General features: G+C 39.4%; 1 protein-coding gene across 1 annotated transcript in view; it reads right to left on the reverse strand.

Moving 5' to 3' along the window:
• Nucleotides 1-995: 995 nt before the first annotated feature.
• CPED1 (cadherin like and PC-esterase domain containing 1) overlaps nucleotides 996-21,274 on the reverse strand; it is a 195,081-nt gene continuing 174,802 nt past the window's right edge. The window contains exons 20-22 of the mRNA XM_075274232.1: nucleotides 18,863-18,950; nucleotides 10,514-10,660; nucleotides 996-1,277 (exon numbers count right to left, since the gene is read on the reverse strand). Coding sequence (XP_075130333.1) covers nucleotides 1,095-1,277; nucleotides 10,514-10,660; nucleotides 18,863-18,950 — 418 coding nt within the window. The 3' untranslated portion in view covers nucleotides 996-1,094. The remainder of the gene's footprint in view (nucleotides 1,278-10,513; nucleotides 10,661-18,862; nucleotides 18,951-21,274) is intronic.

Below are 21,274 nucleotides of genomic sequence, written 5' to 3' on the forward strand. Positions count from 1 at the left end.
AGCAGTGTGCAGTGAAAGCACGCAGACCCTATAGACTATAATGAGGTCCATGTGCTTTCCACACGATCTACGCATGAGACATGTGGAGAGAAAAGTAGTTCACGATCTACTTTCCTGTCCACATCACTTGTGCAGAGACCGTGCGAAAAGCACACGAACCCCATTATAGTCTATGGGGTCTGCGAGCTTCCACTGCACACCGCTTGCCATTGCGTTAGGTAGGCAGTTCGGGGGGGGGGGGGGGGGGTCCTTATGCGGACTCCCCCAAACAGATTCCAGATGTGAACAAGGCCTCAGGCTAAAGCCCCACATTGCAGATCTTGCTGTGATTTTTTTGAGCCAGGAGTGGATTGAGAAGAAGCAAAAAGTATAAGAGCTTCCAAGATATATCCCTTTCCTTCTGTAGCCACTATTTAGTTTGGTACAAAAAAAAAAAAACTCAGCAAAATTTGCAACAACAAAAGCAGGGTTTCCACAAGTATAACAAGTACAAGTATAACATTTACCATGAACAACTGGGAGATGAGGAAACTAGTTCCAGAAATAAAGCTTTATATAAGAGGTGTGGGGTAGAGTTGTATATGAAATGAGCTCTGGTCCTGTACATGTAGCTATAGGAGATTGCAATGGCCATCTGGTCAGGGAGCTGTGTATAAGCCATGTATTTATTTTACTTATTTATATATTACCAAGATATTCCACAGTGCTTTATAAAAGTTGTCATCTCTTACTATCCTACTAGGCTGCCCAGTGTCGTGGTTTGTTATCCTTGTTTATTAGTAAAGAAGCCGGCAGCGGACAATAAGTTGTTTCCAGAGGAGAAGAGTTTTGCATCTGGAGTTTTTTTTACTAGGCTACCTTTGTATTCATATTTCCTTCTCCTTCTTGACCCAAGATTTATTATATTTTGAGATAAAAAATGTTTTTGGATAATTTTTTGTATTGCTCAATAAATAATAAAATTAAAAATTAAACTAATCCTTTTATTGGTGTAGCTTATAGTCTATCCAGTCTGCTTCACAAACTACAGGAAGATATCAGACTGTACTGTGTGTGTCTTGCAGAGGAAGGTTCACGCTTGTTTTGCTCCTTTGTCATGTACACATTCTGCTCAGAAGGATTTCAGAATATACTTGATTCACTGGACCCTGAACATGATATAGTGATTTTCTGAAGTAGGAGAGATTGTCGTAAACTTGGGGAAATATTTTGCCTCCAAATGTATAGTTCTTTAATAGCTTAGATTTATTCTCCTTTACTTGTTTGGATTTCACAACCTAAAAAGAAATACACAAACATTACATAAGTCACTATCTGCCATTAGTAAGACACAATACAAAAGATGAAGTGCGTTGTGAGAGTCTGGTAGAAATCATTTACTAACCAACATGGCTAGAGGAGACATTTCTTATTGTCTATGCCAGTGGTGGCTCTCCAGCCATCATAAAATTACAACATCCAGTGTGCACTTGCTTTCTTATTGGACAAATTCTCTGTACCAGACCAAGCAATGATTCTGTAATTGCAACCAAAGGATCTTCACCAACCCAATGTGTTTCTGCTAAATTTGCTAGTTTGTCTCTGTTATGTCACACATGTACCCATCATGGTGTAAAACTCCATTATAATCAATATGCCATACCTATAGAGTATTGCTCATGAAGAAAAATGAGACAATTGCAACATGTGACAGGACTAGAAATTGGTATCCAGGCTTTCAAACAATAGAAGAATAACTACACAGAGGAGTGCGAACTTGTATAATACATCACAATGGGGCTTCTATTCATCTTTATAGTATGTATACCCTTGGTTACTCATAATATCAGCTCAGCTATAAAAGGGTAGCAACAATTATTACCATATTACCATGCAAACCAAGACACATTAAGTGAAAGTTGTTTGTTACAGCTATTATTTAATATATCCAAGACTGCTTTAATTATCTTTTGTTGTTGTGATTAGTCTAATATGAAGGCTTTACTGACAATCTATAGATTTAATAGAGGTAATAAAGAATAAATCATTAGAAAAATACAAAACTCTTGTATAATAAAAAACACATGAATTAAATCCAGTTGCGTAAATTGCTGGAACCCATAAGCAACACTGTGGCTTATTTAATTGTCTGGCCAGAAACATCATTATCATTTTCTGACGAAATTGTAATAATCCCAGACGATTAATCCAGTGGTGCGGATAGCGGCTGCTTAAAATTATCGTGTACTGAATGCCAATTCTAGACGTTTGCTCGAGACACCCTGGAAAATCATGCAACTAGTAACATGAAGGAAGTAACTACTAACATGAGGGAAATAACTAGTAACATGAAGGAAGTAACTAGTAACATGAGGAAGGTAACTAGTGACATGAGGGAAGAAACTAGTGACATGAGGGAAGTAACTAGTGACACGAGGGAAATAACTAGTAACATGAGGAAGGTAACTAGTAACATGAGGAAGGTAACTAGTAACATGAAGGAAGTAACTAGTAACATGAGGAAGGTAACTAGTGACATGAGGGAAGAAACTAGTGACATGAGGGAAATAACTAGTAACATGAGGAAGGTAACTAGTGACATGAGGGAAAAAACTAGTGACATGAGGGAAGTAACTAGTGACACGAGGGAAATAACTAGTAACATGAGGAAGGTAACTAGTGACATGAGGGAAATAACTAGTGACACGAGGGAAGTAAATAGTAACATGAGGAAGGTAACTAGTGACATGAGGGAAGAAACTAGTGACATGAGGGAAGTAACTAGTGACACGAGGGAAATAACTAGTAACATGAGGAAGGTAACTAGTGACATGAGGGAAATAACTAGTGACATGAGGGAAGTAAATAGTAACATGAGGGAAGTAACTAGTAACATGAAGAAAGTAACTAGTGACATGAGGGAATTAACTAGTAACATGAGGAAGGTAACTAGTGACACGAGGGAAATAACTAGTGACATGATGGAAGTAACTAGTAACATGAGGGAAGTAACTAGTAACATGAGGAAGGTAACTAGTGACACGAGGGAAATAACTAGTGACATGAGGGAAGTAACTAGTAACATGAGGGAAGTAACTAGTAACATGAGGAAGGTAACTAGTGACATGAGGGAAATAACTAGTGACATGAGGGAATTAACTAGTAACTAGTAACATGAAGGGAGTAACTAGTAACATGAGGGAAGTAACTAGTAACATGAGGGAAGTAACTAGTGACATGAGGGAATTAACTAGTAACTAGTAACATGAGGGAAGTAACTAGTAACATGAAGGGAGTAACTAGTAACATGAGGGAAGTAACTAGTAACATGAAGGGAGTAACTAGTAACATGAGGGAAGTAACTAGTAACATGAAGGGAGTAACTAGTAACATGAGGGAAGTAACTAGTGACATGAGGGAAATAACTAGTGACATGAGGGAAGTAACTAGTGACATGAGGGAAGTAACTAGTTGTTTTTATTCTAGAAAAACTCCTCTAAAATCTGTAAGCACAACTTTACACCATTTGAGATATATTCTCTTTATATTAAGAGTAAGAGCTACTTGTAAAACTCTTGGCTTCATGTATAAAAAAAAAGTTCCCCCTGTGCTCAGAGCGCAGTTTCATCATTGAGTCCTGCGCCGCCTGTCTCTTCTGTTCCTGACTTGCCTTCTCCTCTTCACTGCATCAGCAGTCGCTGAGCGCCTTTTCAGGATCAAAATGCCATGAAAGCGCAATCAGCTCTGACACTTCGGGTTGGACAGAGCCAACTGTGCATGTTCCGTCGGCCATTTTGCAGTGATCTCTTACACGAGACCACTGCAAAATGGACGACAGAACAGAACATGCACAGTCTGACGCAGAGGAGGAGACATATCAGGAAGAGAAGAAAGAGGCGGTGCTGGAATCAAAATCAAAACTGTGCTCTGATCACATGAGGAACACCCAACAGTTATAGTTGGACTTCAACCCTCTACTGTTTCCCTGCAGAGGCTACAGAATCTAATACAGATGTGTTCTTCCTTAAGAGTTCTCCTTGAGCTATTCCAAGACACTATAAATGACACAAGATAACCAGCTTTGAAAAAAAAATTAATCTATCGACCAGAATTTTTATACTTTTCAAAGTTGGTCATCTCATGTAACTTATCCTGGTACATCTCAAACAGGTAAAAAGGTAAGGATGGACAAATATATATATATATATATATATATATATATATATATATATATATATATATATATATGGACCTGCTGCATTCAGCTTCATCACATAGTTACCATCTTTTAAGAAATCTTTTTAGGGGGATTGGAAAGGTATTATGCGAAAATCCATACATAATGCCAGCTAGAGAGTGCCCCTATATGCTACGCTAGCCAAAGAGATCCTCTACTAAGAGAATCAAAGTGGTTCTATAAAGAATACCAGCCAGAGAGTGTAACAGTATATACAGTCCTATGAAAAAGTTTGGGCACCCCTATTAATCTTAATCATTTTTAGTTCTAAATATTTTGGTGTTTGCAACAGCCATTTCAGTCTGATATATCTAATAACTGATGGACACAGTAATATTTCAGGATTGAAATTAGGTTTATTGTACTAACAGAAAATATGCAATATGCATTAAACCAAAATTTGACTGGTGCAAAAGTATGTGCACCTCAACAGAAAAGTGGCATTAATATTTAGCAGATCCTCCTTTTGCAAAGATAACAGCCTCTAGTCACTTCCTGTAGCTTTTAATCAGTTCCTGGATCCTGGATGAAGGTACTTTGGACCATTCCTCTTTACAAAACAATTCAAGTTCAGTTAAGTTTGATGGTCGCCGAGCATGGACAGCCCGCTTCAAAATCATCCCACAGATGTTCAATGATATTCAGTAGAGATGAGCGAACACTAAAATGTTCGAGGTTCGAAATTCGACTCGAACAGCCGCTCACTGTTCAAGTGTTCGAACGGGTTTCGAACCCCATTATAGTCTATGGGGAACATATACACGTTAAGGGGGAAACCCAAATCCGTCTCAGGAGGGTCACCAAGTCCACTATGACACCCCAGGAAATGATACCAACACCCTGGAATGACACTGGGACAGCAGGGGAAGCATGTCTGGGGGCATAAAAGTCACTTTATTTCATGGAAATTCCTGTCAGCTTGCGATTTTCGCAAGCTAACTTTTTCCCATAGGAATGCATTGGACAGCGCTGATTGGCGGGAGTACGGAATTCGACCAATCAGCGCTGGCTCTGCTGGAGGAGGTGGAGTCTAAGATCGCTCCACACCAGTCTCCATTCAGGTCCGACCTTAGACTCCGCCTCCTCCGGTAGAGCCAGCGCTGATTGGCCGAAGGCTGGCACCCTCGGCTCTGCTACATCTGATGGGCTGACCGGCACACGGTGTAGTTGAGCAGAACTGGCTCAACACTGCTGAGTCTCTGCATACCCATAGGAATGCATTGGCCAGCCTTCGGCCAATCAGCGCTGGCTCTGCCGGAGGAGGTGGAGTCTAAGGTCGGACCTGAATGGAGACTGGTGTGGAGCGATCTTAGACTCCGCCTCCTCCAGCAGAGCCAGCGCTGATTGGTCGAATTCCGTACTCTGGCCAATCAGCGCTGGCCAATGCATTCTATTAGCATGATGAAGTAGAGATGAATGTGTGTGCTTAGCTCAACTACGCCTGTGGAGTATTTGAGCTAAGAAAACACATTCAACTCTGCTTCATCAGGCTAATAGAATGCATTGGCCAATCAGCGCTGGCCAATGCATTCTATTAGCGTGAGCTGAGTGTGCACAGGGGTTCTAGTGCACCCTCGGCTCTGATGTAGCAGAGCCAAGTGTGCACAAGGGTTCTAGTGCACCCTCGGCTCTGCTACATCTGATGGGCTGACCGGCACACGGTGTAGTTGAGCAGAACTGGCTCAACACTGCTGAGTCTCTGCATACCCATAGGAATGCATTGGCCAGCCTTCGGCCAATCAGCACTGGCTCTGCCGGAGGAGGCGGAGTCTAAGGTCGGACCTGAATGGAGACTGGTGTGGAGCGATCTTAGACTCCGCCTCCTCCAGCAGAGCCAGCGCTGATTGGTCGAATTCCGTACTCTGGCCAATCAGCGCTGTCCAATGCATTCCTATGGGAAAAAGTTTATCTCACAAAAATCACAATTACATACCCGATAGAGCCCCAAAAAGTTATTATTAATAACATTCCTACCTAAATAAAGGTTATCCCTAGCTATCCCTGCCTGTACAGCTATCCCTGTCTCTTAGTCACAAAGTTCACATTCTCATATGACCCGGATTTGAAATCCACTATTCGTCTAAAATGGAGGTCACCTGATTTCAGCAGCCAATGACTTTTTCCGATTTTTTTCAATGCCACCTCCCCTGCGCTGTTATTGGTGCAAAAAAAGTGCCAGGGAAGGTGGGGCGGGAATCGCATTTTTTTGGAGTTTTTTTGGAGTTTGCCACGTGATGTTCGATTCGAATTGAACACATCGAACAGCCTGATATCCGATCGAACATGTGTTCGATAGAACACTGTTCGCTCATCTCTAATATTCAGGTCTGGGGACTGCGATGGCCATTCCAGAACATTGTAATTGTTCCTCTGCATGAATGCCTGAGTCGATTTGGAGCGGGGTTTTGGATCATTGTCTTGCTGAAATATCCATCCCTGGCGTAACTTCAACTTCGTCACTGATTCTTGAACATTATTCTTAAGAATCTGCTGATACTGAGTGGAATCCATGTGACCCTCAACTTTAACAAGATTCCCGGTGCCGGCATTGTCCACACAGCCCCAAAGCATGATGGAACCTCCACCAAATTTTACAGTGGGTAGCAAGTGTTTTTCTTGGAATGCTGTTTTTTTTGGACGCCATGCATAACGCCTTTTGTATGACCAAACAACTCAATCTTTGTTTCGTCAGTCCACAGGACCTTCTTCCAAAATGAAGCTGGCTTGTCCAAATGTGCTTTTGCATACCTCAGGCAACTCTGTTTGTGGCGTGCTTGCAGAAATGGCTTCTTTCTCATCACTCTCCCATACAGCTTCTCCTTGTGCAAAGTGCGCTGTATTGTTGACCGATGCATAGTGACACCATCTGCAGCAAGATGATGCTGCAGCTCTTTGGAGGTGGTCTGTGGATTGTCCTTGACTGTTCTCACCATTCTTCTTCTCTGCCTTTCTGATATTTTTCTTGGCCTGCGACTTCTGGGCTTAACAAGAACTGTCCCTGTGGTCTTCCATTTCCTTACTATGTTCCTCACAGTGGAAACTGATGGGTTAAATCTCTGAGACAACTTTTTTTATCCTTCCCCTGAACAACTATGTTGAACAATCTTTGTTTTCAGATCATTTGAGAGCGGGCTGACCATCAAACTTAACTGAACTTGAATTATTTTGTAAAGAGGAATGGTCCAAAATACCTTCATCCAGGATCCAGGAACTGGTTAAAAGCTACAGGAAGCGACTATAGGCAAAAGGAGGATCTACTAAATATTAATGTCACTTTTCTGTTGAGGTTCCCATACTTTTGCACCGGTCAAATTTTGGTTTAATGCATATTGCACATTTTCTGTTAGTACAATAAACCTCATTCCAATCCTGAAATATTACTGTGTCCATCAGTTATTAGATATATCAAACTGAAATGGCTGCTGCAAACACCAAAATATTTAGAACTAAAAATGATTAAGATTAATAGGGGTGCCCAAACTTTTTCATAGAAATGTACACATCCTCTGCCCACATAACCTCCTCTTACACTGAGATCTGTGTCATTCCATTTCACCGATGAGACAGACTGTCAGCCCTACAAGTCTATGCCTATACGTGCCCATAATTTGGAGAGAATCTCATACTATGTAGAGCTGGTAAACATGATTTCCTGTGGTTTGTGAGGCAGAGTATACTTCTTATTCAGTGTTTTCTCCTAACTGGACCATCATCTTTCAGTTCTGGCATTGTGACTGATTTCTGAGCATAGTACAATTACATGTAAGTACATCACAGCGCTAGCTTGGGCTTTACATAACCCACAGTGTTTACACAAAGGAACTTCCACAAAACCACTGAAATTGCCTTTATTTCTGAAGTCACGTATAGATTGACATTACACACATTCCTGCAAGATCAGCAATAAGACAATTAGGTTAGGACAGCTGGCATTGATGTATTATCTGTGTGGTGAGCATGTGACCTTAGTAAAGGGTGCACACTACAAATATGTTCAGTCATTTAGACTTCCTAATTCCTAGTATCTTCTGTATAGAGTTTTGTTTGCACTGATCCATGCTCTGTAACTGACCTGCACACTGACACGTCCAATAGTATGTCATCTTCTGTAATGTGAAGGTTCATCTTTAGGCCTTCTCTGACATGCCACAGAGATATAGCAGAACATGTCGTCTGACTGTTCACTAGATTTTAAAGGTTTTCCACCAGACATTTTGGCATACATCAATAAGAGCATAAACAGACATCTTTTTGTTTCCATTATTTACATAGACCTCAATGACGTAGGCCAAGACACCTCTTCATTCACCTGTATACAGCTCCCGGTTGTCTAACCTTGCAGTGCAGAGGCCAGGGTCCTATACCACATTGTACTAATGGGAACAGATCCCAGAAGTGCGGTATTCTCAGAAAATGGATGTGCATATTACATATATGAAAGGGAAAACCATCAACATGTTTCAAAGACATCTTAGCTAAAAACAGAAGGGTTATTATGAGTTCATAGGTGATCAATATTAGGTCGGTAGGGGTCTGACACCTTTGACCAGTTCCTCCACTTGTGACATCATATTTATAACATTATGTGACTCAATCCTATTCAAAACAACAGGAGTGATCTGTAATATTAGGTAGAGCCAATATACAATTTAGAGTCGGAGTGCTGTGGCCACTTCAAGCAGCTGAATATTGTCAATGACAGGAATTAGATTACTACTGATCTGTTGTCATTGATGACCTATCCTCAAGATAGGTCATCAATATCTACTGTAAATATTAGAAAATCCCTTTAGGACAATGTCCCACATTGCTAAGACACCGCATTTAGGCCTTGGGAGAAATGCCATGGCATGCAAAGTGCAGGGGATTCTGCCTAATCCCATTCACACATTGCAGTAAAAAATCTGCAGCAAAAAAGCTGCATTTTCAAAAATAGCAGCTTATTAATTGTACCTGAGGAAACGCTGCCGTTCTCCATATAGGTATAATAGGTGCAGAGAGCCCGCAGAGGAAAACTCTGCAAGATTGTAATGAAAAACGCTATGGAAAACACAATGTATTTCTGCCATGGTTAAATGGGTAAATAACATTTTATTTGACAGTACTACCAGCAGATGACTCTACTGAATTTCCATGACCTTCTGTGTATTCAGTACAACAGTGCCATCAGTACTGAAGCAGAGCTTATTATTTAAGGGAAATTACTTCTAAACCACGTACATGCTGTAGGAATTACAAAACTGAATATGTTATGTATTTCCCAAAGAGTTCAGATTTAGTTAATCTAAATCTTTTGAAATTCATCCCACATGAATCGCTCAAAATAGAAGTCACCATTTCACATTTTGCCCATGGGTGGTGGATTGTTGCACCTCCCAATATTGTTTTGCAGGCAGCATCCCCTTCTAGCACAGCCAATCACGTGGGACATATTGGTGGGAATCTCACATGATTCAATGGGTCAGTCCACCATAAATCAGCCCAGCGAGGAAATAATGCTGCTATGTGATACAGAAAGGAGAGAGGTGATGTCAGGAACAGAAAAAGAGATAGTAAAAATAGTAAAACATAGAATACAGATATATTGTGGGTTAGTGTCAGGCGGTGTGTCATAAAGAAAAATACAGAAGTGGTTTTTAGATTTATGTCAAATTGAGTTACGCTAGGTTCACACTAGCACCCGGAGTCCGTTCTCAGCTTTCTGCATGCAGAAGACGGAAAGCTGTCAGACCGGGTCCAGCCGTGAGCGGCGGTAAGCGTTTTATGCTCTCTGCCACGAAACCGTTTTTTTAAAACAGGACACAGAGTACTGCATGTCCGACTTTATGTCCGATTTAAAAAAAACAGTTTCACGGCGGAGAGCATAAAACGCTCACCGCCGCTCACGGCCAGACATCTTTCAAGCCCATTCAAATGAATGGGTATGAAAGAGTCCTGCAGGTTTCTGTCTCCTGCTCAGTTTTGTGCAGGAAACAGAAACCTGCAGGAACGGAGACTGGGCACAGATGTGAACGAGCCCTTAAAGGGATTTTAGAGAGAGATAGGAGTCAGTTATTGTGAAGATGTTAGACAGGCACAGGCAGCTATATATTTGCACCTAACCTCTTAAATCCATCAAAATGGATTTTGGAAAATTTGCTCATCTCTAGTTGCTAGGGGTCCTATAGCTATGAAACTTTTGTGTTTTGGGAATACGAGGTCTAATTATTTATATTTAATATAGATAATTTACATTGAATAATTGATTGACAATAAAACAACATCCCAATAGTAAGGAAATATGAAAATATAAAATACCTCATGGAAGTGACATCCACATTTTCCTTGCAGGAATTCCTTGTAGCGTCCCATAGTAATACTAAAGGTATCAACTACTTCATAACCATATAGCTTAGCTGTCTTAAGGATGAGATTATTTTCATCAGATAGCTTTCTTACTTGGACCTATTTACAAAGAAATCCAATATAATAAAATAATAATAATAATAATAATAATAAATAATGAAGTATTAATATTGAAGTATTTTATTGTTAAAAGTAACTGTACAAGATAACTTGGATATTTGTATGTAACAAAAAATACAAAGACATTAAAATGTAGTAAATTTCTGAAGAATTTCATTTAAGACTCTCTTCTATGTGCCGGAATGAAGAATCGCCATGTAAAGGCTCTTGCAGCCACTTTTGGAACTTGCAATGTTTTCAGTCTTATGCACAATGCTGACAAAAACAAACTATATCCAATCGTCATTCTAAACAAAGATACAGGAAATACTACAGGATATCCCTTCAAGGGAGTCTGTCAGTTGGAAAATCTGTATTAAACTAATGACAGTACCTTGTAGGGCAGCTTCACCACATTCCAAAGATATCTTATTCATTTTGCAGCATAGCCCAATTTTCATGAAAGTGACATTTTATTCTTATGCAAATTATCTGAAAAGGGCTTTAGGGGTGTTTCTTCTCCTGCCAGGGTCTTGCTCTCCACTCTAGATAACCATCCCTAACTGCAGTCAAAGCTAGACAAAGTGTAAAATACCACTCAAGCACTGGCGGATGAGGGGTGGAGCTGAGCAACAATTAGGGTCAATTCCCTTAAAACACATTTAAGCTAATTTTTTTATAAAAAACAAACAAAAAAAACTTGATTTTAATGAAAATGGAGCTGCAGTGCTGAATAAGAAAGTCATCTTTGAAAAGTTTAGAAGTTGCTCTAGAAGGTACTGTGCTTAATACATTACTGATTTTCCTGCTGACAGACTCCCTTTAAGAGTTCCTGTGATTATTTTGGAGTTCCTTGAATTTGACCAGTTTCAGATAAATAATAAAATAATAAACTAATGGGCAAAGTGCATAAGAATGTCTGTATAATGATATGTACAATCAAAGCCCAAGACTTGCAAATGTGCCTATCCTGACAGTAAAGAAACTGATTCTAGAAATGCAATTCTAGAGACATCAGCAAATGTTCTGATCAGACAGTGAGTGCTGCCTTCAGTCATTTGCACTGCAAGAAGACAAGGACATTCAGAAGATTCCCAGAATTATGTCTGTTGCATTTTGTGATGGGATTTTCACTAATTAGCCTTAAATAAATCCATCCTCAGTCACCTCAGTCATATAAAGAGAGATTTCTGCCTGTCAAGGGGTGTGACGTGGCAGGAACAGATACCAGATGAGAATCTCGGATGTACATTCGGCCTATTGTAACTCTTTTATCAAGAACTTAGAGTCTGTGTTGGGATTAGCTAAAATGGTCTGCAGTCTGTATATCCACACACAGCTTGTAATAGCTGTTTTTTAAAGGGAGTCTGTCAGCAGGAAAATTGCTATCACACTAATGACAGTATATTGTAGGGTTTCTTCTACATTTTCCAAAGATGTATTTATTATGCAGTTCCATGTTCATGAAAATCAGCTTTTTATTCATGAGCAAATTAACTGAAAAGGGATTTAGCATTTTTTCTTCTGCTCCCTTTAAAAAGAGTCTGTCAGGGTACCTTGTAGGGCAGCTTCTAAAATTTCCAAAGATGCCTTTCTTATTCTGCTTTGCATCTCCATTTTTATGAAAATTAGCTGAAATGGCTGTAGGGACATTTATTATCCTGCCAGGGCTTCACTCTTTGTTCTAGATAATTGTTCCGGTCCACTAGCTTCTTCCCTCATTGCCTGGGTGACATCTTACATTTTGTCACCCTTTGCAGTTAGAGGTAGTTATCTAGAGCAAAGAGCAAAGCCCTGGCAGTAGAAGAAACACCCCTAAAGCCATTTTCAGCTAATTTTCATAAGAATAGCATGCAGATTTTCATGAAAATGGAGCTGCAATGCAGAATAAGACAGGCATCTTTGGAAAGTCTAGAATCAACCTACAAGTTTGATATCGATTTTTGGCATCAAGACTAAACAGATCAGGGCCGGATCTTGGTTTTGGCAGGCCCTTGAGTGACTGAGTGTCAGTGGACTTCCAGTGATGGTAAGAGGCACAATCCATTAAATCCAGTGAGTGCTATGATTCATACAGCAGTAGTCAACATCATATCTGAATTAAATTCTGTATGTAACAATTAGAGATGAGCGAGTACTATTCGAGATAGTAGTTTTGAACAGCACGCTCCCATAGGAATGAATGGGAGCAGCTGGCATGCAGGGGGGGGGGGGGGGGGGTTTAAGCAGCAGGACACTGACCCGGCGGCATGCCGGCTGAGTCCATTCATTCCTATGGGAGTGTGCTATTCGAAACTACCATTAAAAATAGTACTCGCTCATCTCTAGTAACAATAACAAACAGTTACTGAGTATACTATATGTGCTATATATCACTTGGAGAAGACAGCAATCACACAAGGATCCGTGATCAGAGAGGGTAAAGTTAGTAGACAGGGAGTTGAGGACCGTCAATAGTAAGTTTTAGCAGGGAAAGAGACTGACTATGTAGCTGTTTTGTTAATAAAACTGATGTTATTAGTTCTCAGCTAAGCAGTGGGTCCCTTTGAGCCCAGTGGGTCCCGGCATCTACCCGATTTGTCTAGTGCTGACTCCGGCCCTGGTTAAGTTAAACTACTGAAGATACTGCACTATTCTAGCTTAATTTTCACCAAAATCAGGGGAACATTCTTTAGACTTCATTCACTAAGTGTTTAAGGCTAAGACTCTATGGGACGTCCCACAGCAAAAAAGTGCTCTTCTTTCCTCTGTGGACTGTCTGTTTACAGTTATACCTATAGGGAAACTAGTGGCGCTTCCGTAGGTATAATTGACATGCTGCGATTTCCAAAACTGCACCAGCAGAATCCCGTCCACTTTGCCTTGACTTTAAAATGCTGCGATTTTTCCCACGGTGTTTCCACTCCATTGGGCCTTAGCCTTAGACACAGTATGTTTATGCACCTTGTCCAACAAGTGGGTGCGGCCCATTGAGACTGCTATGCTTAATATGTCACAACATGCACCAAAATTTTGCCGTATTTTGTAGTGGAAACTAAGCCAACTAACAAGTAGTAGAAAGCTAGACTAGACAGTCTAAAAGTGCAAGAGTTTTCAAAAAATTGATTGTAAAAAAATTTGATTGTAATTTTCGACAATATTAATCTATATGTCCCAGTGCTCGGTACTTTACACTTTTTGCATCAAAGTCACTTCAGCACTGAATTTTTAATTTTCACACGGAGTTAAAAGAGAAAATGTATCACATAATTTGTTATGCAATTTTTTTCCTGCATATGAAATGTGCAAACCCACATGTGGATAAAAACTGCATTTTGGACAAATGGGTGTGTGCAGACGGGAAGAGGGCCAATTCGGCTTTTGAGGGCAGATTTTCCAGGAATAAGTTTTAGGTCGAAATCCCAAGCTGCAAAAATACAGTGAAAGCAACTATGTTTACTTATGCTGCAATGTTAAGGTCCAAAAGCATCAAAGCACAAAGTACAGACATAATATAGGTAATATGGATGTAGCCTAGAGCCATGTTGATAATATCTTTAATGCATATAGACTATATTATTGTCATATATATTATACTATATGTCATATATACATATACAGTAACTAACCAGAAAGGATAACACAGGGCTTGTTTAACATTTTTTCTGTGCAACTTGGTATCACATCGGCAGCATGTAGTACTTAAAGTGATGTCATTCCCCTGAATGGAGACATTCCTGATGTGTTTACTGTGTGGTTGTTTGGTCATAGTGAGCAGACAGTGTCGGGAATGTGTCTACTAGTCACCTTGGATGCGTTATGTGACCGCTTTTCTGTACACATGGAGCACTGCCAGTCTTATACATATGGGCAGAGTTAGGCTGCAATGTTATAAAATATAAGGCGCGCAACATTCTGCCATAATCTTATTTTTGCAAGAGATGACTGTACTGTCAGATGTTAACCCTTTCCTATGTATTTGAAATGACATGATTATAGAAATGCTAGATAGTCTGTCTAGCATTTGGATACTGTGCGCAAACCTTGAACATGTGCTTTCGATTACTACTGACTTGTAACACAGGCTTATATTTTACATTGAAAAATACAACATATGAAAATCATTTTGATATATACCACATGGATTTCGTTTGCCTCATAGCTTGTATTAGGCAGTAAAAAGATCTGCAGCAAAATTTCAATAATGGAGATGTTTGGGAAAGACGTTGGTGGTCTGATTAAGGCATTATGGATTTTAGTGGGGTCACATTAAGAGGCTAATTTTTAACTGCAGGCTTAATAATAAGATATTAAGTAAATAATTTTTCACAACAGTGTAAATTACCAATAGATCAGCAGGAGTCTGAATGTAGGGATGTTCTGCATCCTACAAATAAATCCCTGATTCAGACAGTATTAGTTGTAGGAAGACACTCTTAGTAAGCTGGCTCAAAATCACCATGGGAAAACATTTGGTATATCTTTACATTCACTATGGTTAGCAAGGCAATTCCATGCTTGATCAAAAGACAGAGATCAAAACAACCATATACAATAACTGTACTGAGTAAGTGGGAGTATAGGGGCCATGTAAGTACCCAAATACAATATGGGAAAACATACTGAAAATAGCCTGGCAAACAGATGTCCAACCATAGTCTAGTTAGTGTCACAGATATATCATACATATCTAATACAGTACGTATTGGACTTACATGTCAGGCGGCTAAATGCACAGATTTTCTAAACAAGTAGGCCAGACTTTAACAGATTCACATATCAGCCTTTCACATCTGAACTCAGTAAGTCTGAGATGACTGAAGGTATGGAAACAGCCAAGATGGCTATTCTAAGCTGTTTCTATATATCCAATAGAAGTGAACTTACACAATTTGAGAGTTTGCTGTGTTACATTGTTTCTGTAGCTTCTCTTTACTTCCATGGGAGTTAAAAAAAAAAACCTTTCACCGATTTTGCACAGGCAGTTCTATATACTGCTGGAAAGCTGACAGTGTGCTGAATTCATTGCACTGTCGGCTTTCCCGATCTGTGCCCCGGGTAAAGAGCTATCGGTCCCGGTACCGTAGCGCTTTACAGTCAGAAGGGCTTTCCTGACAGTCTGTCAGGTACGCCCTTCTCCACACAGGGGTGAACCTACCCCTTTAGCCGCCCGAGGCGAGCTACAGAAAACCACCCCCCCCCCGGGAGGAGGGGACGGAGTGGAGGGGGCGTGGCGGCGCAAAGGGGGCGGGGCTTAGCACAGTTCTCAGGCAGAGAGCAGGCACGGAGAGGACCTGCTCTCTGCCTGAGCGTGAGGGGAGGCTACTGGAGCAGCACTGCTCCAGTGGCCTCCCCAAACCACCGCTCGGTGCTAAGCCAGTCCAGGACAGCTTGTCCTGGACTGGCTTAGGTAAGCAAAAATGCCGCCCTCCCTGGGGCCCTGACATAGCGCCGCCTGAAGCGGTCGCTTCAGGTCGCCTCATGGGAGGTGCGGCGCTGTCTCCACAGCAGCGCCTATCGTGCTGTACAGTGTGAGCAGGGAGGAACGTCCTGTCTCTCTGCTCACAGTGCTCGTCCATAGACGAGTATTATCAGGAAGGAAGGGGGCGTTCCTCCCCGCTCACACTGTACAGCACGATAGGCGCTGCTGTGAAGAAGGACGTACCTGACAGACTCTCAGAAACGCCCTTCTGACTGTAAACGCTACGGTACCAAGACTGATAGCTCTTTACCCAGGGCACAGATCGGGAAAGCCGACAGCGCGCTGAATTCAGTGCACTGTCAGCTTTCCCGCAGTATATAGAACTGCCCGTGCCCAAATCGGTGAAAGGTCCTCTTTAAGAAAACTGTAGAATAGTCTGATTGGCTGATTCCATACTCCCAGCCACCTTGGGCTGCCTTAGACAGAGGATATTACAATCTCAGCCAAGAAGCGCTAAAAAGAAATATCCCTTTAAAGTGTAACTAAACTTTTGGACAACTTTTGATTTTCTGGCAGTATTTCTGTCATTAATAATTTTTTGTAATATACGTTATTAACAAATTTTAGATCCTTTCTGTGAAATCCTGCGTTTTTCTACTCTTTCCCTTGTTTCTGTATTGAGAGTTGTTTCTGCCTGTCACTGAATGTTACTGTGTACTGTGTTACGATGTGCTTTGTGTATGTGAGCTTATAAAATAAACGGATTCTGGGCAGAACTTTTGCAGAGCTCTGTCCGGACAAAAAGATCAACATGTCTGTCTGTTATCCGTCTCTTAGATTAACACCAGTGATAATCTGACTATACAATCTATCTGGTAAGAACCGATTGATTACTTGATTACTTTAATAGGAGTATGGGGCTTTATAACATGTAAGGAAAATGAGGGGGAGGTCAATTCAAACAGTTATATTTCGGACATTATAAAATATACAAATTTGTTTTATAAGCCATATGAAAGAGGATATTCTCTTCTTTCATTTGATACTATGGTTACATTGGTATCTATATTGTTACCACAGATATCACTGGTTGAAAACACAGTCGGGATTGGTATTTTTATATCATATACATTACACAGCTGCATATAAATATCCAAATCCCGACTGTGTTTTCAACCAATATCTCTGGAAATAACTAAGGTAGCACCTTGGTGTCATATCAAAGAAGAGAATCTTCTCTTTTACATGACACCAAATGTAAATGTTCAAGTTTTATAATATCCAAGATATAACTGTTTGAAGTGACCATCCTCTTCTCTTATTTTCTCTACATCTTACACAGCCCCCTACTCCTGTACACCATACACAGTAACATTTAGTGAGAGGGAGAAACAGTTCTCAATACAGAAGACAGGGGAAGAATAAAAGGATCCAGGATTTCACAGAAAGGAGACAAAATGTGTGAATATAGTATATTACAAAATGTATTAATGATACAAATACTGCCAGAAAATCAAAAGTTGTTTGAAAAATTTAGTTTGCTTTAACTCTTGAATGGCTTACTGTGCCTATAGGTATATCCAGTGTACAATAGAATGATTATTAATATATTAATATTAGTGGAAGCAGCTGATCAGCTAAAATCTACTATGCCACTGATGACCTCAGTGTAGATACAGGAACTACACCCAAATGAACTGTATAGATTAACAGCGTATAACCAATAGAACAGCTCCTATTAAGATGCTGATTCTAGTATGTCAGTTTCATTGTATGTTTACGCTGTAAGTTGTACCAGTAAGAGTGTTCTGTAACCATATAAATGAATTACATAGGCTGACATTGCATCTGATAAGATGATCTATGACAGAAACCGGAACCAATCCAGGAGACTGTGTACTGTATGGGAATTGGGAACAGACATGGAACATACTCCTTTTTACATCCAGATGTGTAGAGCTAAGTCTATTGTCGAGTTAGTCTGTAAACATGTCACTGTGGAATTATTCTTCTGTGACTTTTTTATTTTGAATATTGGTCAGTATTATATTGCTACTTACATTTGATTTTAAGGGCTTTTACTGGATATCTACTTTTATTAATATTAAATATTAAATCTTTTACTTACTTCTTATGACGCTCACATGTATTCAAACCAGACAGACATCTCCATTCTGAATCCTTGTAATGTCTAATATAATTCAATAACACAAGCCAGTCTTGAAAAATGACTTTCTCTATATGTTTCCATACAAAGTCACACAAACAGTTTTTCTAAATTTCCCCCATCCTGAATTTACTTTTAGCTTCTCAGTATGTAATAGAGAATATTAAATGGTACAATTATGAAGTACAATTTGTCCCCTAAACATTAAGCCTTCATGGCTTCAAGGTGAAGAGTCAAAAACAAAAATCTAAAAATTCCTGTGGATGGAAGGGGTTAATAACAAACCGTGAGTTCTCCTGATATATCCCATATGTCAGACGTGAGTAAGAATTACATCATATGTCACCAAACCAATGTTATACCAATGTCTTGGGTATAGAAATAGCACAGCAAGTGTGAACTAAATCTAAACCTTAGCTTTTAATATTTCCAGATAAAATCCAGTATAAACCTAATTTTAACACAAAAATCTGGGAAAACTTATTGACCCGAGTATAAGTGATCAAGAGAATGGGGGGCAGAAAGTCCCCCTAAAGCCTTGTTGTGAATTAAGTGCCAGTGCGCTTCCATGACTGGCGCTCTATTCCCTACTGGGCTGCGGCTGGAGATTACAGACCATGCATTTTATACTTACAGGTGACAGTGAACGGATGCCATGCACTGGAAGATGGAAACCCATCCCTATAGACTTTATAATTACCAATATATCCATCAGCTCTTCCCTAGAAAAATGTAAGACAGTTTTTAGATTTATTATAAGAAAAAAAGACAAATTAGTCTGAGGATTCATGTACATGGAAGAACCATGGGCAGAGGTTTCACAGAGACCTAACTGAGTCACAGTGGCTTCTAGTGAATAAACATACAGTAGAATATTTTGCATGAGGTTTTCAGTAATTCTCTTTATGTTTCCCTATGAATGGGACAGATACAAGGGACCCATGTATGCATGAGGCCATATCCTAAAACTGGTTTCCCCACAGTGGCTAAAGACATTTCACAAAGGAAATTGATGTACTCATATGAAATGGTAGTGTGCCATGTAGTCACAAACTATAAGGCACACATTTTGTTACTGCACAGTTTTACAATGAAATTTTAGGATTATCTTTATATGGATCTATAGGCTCTTTTTCGCAAGCAAAGATACAGACTGAAAAGAGTCTAAGGTCAATGTCCTTGGCGTACAGAGGTTTTTATATAGCACTAGTATTTATGTAACAGTGCTAAAAACCCTGCCACAGTGTACTGGAATAGACAATTACAGTAGCTCCTATATCCATTGACACCGATACTTCTGTCAGGAACAGTGTAAAAAATAAAGAGTTCAGGAACAATATGCCTGTCAGGCACATGCTAGAAAGCCTAAGAAGATGCCTAAAATATCTAATTTTCACAATTTCATTGCTCTAAACAGGATCCATAACCTTCATAGTGATGTAATAAAAGAGAGTACACATAATCAGGTGCAAATTAAACAAATTGCTAAATTTACATACTAAACTAGTTTTGCAAAACTATTTGCGCCTTTAGAAAACTTAAGAAAAAGAGGTGTTACTAGAGCTGAAGTACTCTAGGTTTCTATTTGACGAGTGTGAATTGGCTGTTAGATATGTTGTTTTTAGCTCCAATTCTTTTAATTGATTTTAAACTTCTAAAGTCACATCACACACAGGGTGCCCATGGGTCCCTATTATTTTTGCAGCCATGTGATTCAGTACATAATGAAAAGAATAACTTTGTAACATGGCATGAATTAGAACAGGCCACAGTTAGTTTGCCATGTACGATGCCTCTATGTAAATCAAAGGTACCGTATAGGTCCACAGTAGAGGTCCATAGTAAGCTATAGAGGTCTTATTCCGAATCAGTAAGTTAATAGTTTATTTTTGGCAATTAAAATAAAATCAATGAACAAAAGAGAAATGAAAACTAAATCAATATTTCATTAAATCTGAATCAGAAGTCCTGGAAGTGATGATATGGCCCCCACAGAGCCCTGATCATCCAGTCTGTCTGGGATGACATTTACAGACAGATGGATATGAACAAGTCTACATACATAGAAGATCTGTGGTTAGCTCTTCAAGATGTTTGGAACAACCTCCTTGCCGAGTTCCTTCATAAACTGTGTGCAAGTGTAGATAAAATTGATGTGGTTATGAAGACAAAGGACGGTCACACCAAATATTGATTTAATTTAGAATTTCTCTTTTTTTTTCCATTCACTTCATTTTCCTAAATCAAAAAAATAAACTATTAACCCTTATAAGTTTGAAAGCATTTTGTGTCTATCATATCAGATCCAAAATATGGCAATTGATTAAAGGATCTGAGACAAGACAATATTAGCAAACATTAAACACATAATGAAAAGATATAAGAAAAAAGATATAGTAAAGCAATTCTAGAAAATATGGTACCTAATAGTAGTATGACAGCTCTTATAGCCACACCGGATTAGCTGCCAGATATTTCTATCTTCATCTCCATACATCTTTTTTTTTTTCTAAATAGTGTTTCTACCTCTAGTGTTTTACATCCAGTGTCAGCAGCTTGACTGCCATTTCTATAGATTACTTATTAATATTTCTAGACTTTGTAATGGCATTGTTTATAGCTCTACAAAAAGATTTCTAGTGAATACAACCAAGCAATGGATATAACAGCAAAGACAAACAAGGCCTCATTCACACATCTGTTTTATATGGACCTTTGAGGTTTGTGTTACGCACACTGTCCTACTCTTTTTGGGTTGTGTGCTGTCTGTGCTTTATCCATTTATCATATCCAAGAAAAATGGATCAACTTTGTAAAGTTTTGTGGACTTTTCAATATATATATATATATATATATATATATATATATATATATATATATATTCACAAACCTATAGATTTTTTTTTTTTTGCGGATCCATTGTCTGCAAATGGACTAACATAGAGCATGTCTTAATTTTTGGAAAAACACACAGATGTCTGCAGGCTGCTATTAAAATCAATAGGTTTGTATGTGATTAGCAAGGGCATCATATGTCCATATAAGA

This window comes from Leptodactylus fuscus, chromosome 5 (assembly GCF_031893055.1).
Source record: "Leptodactylus fuscus isolate aLepFus1 chromosome 5, aLepFus1.hap2, whole genome shotgun sequence".
Classification (NCBI taxonomy): Eukaryota; Metazoa; Chordata; class Amphibia; order Anura; family Leptodactylidae; genus Leptodactylus; species Leptodactylus fuscus.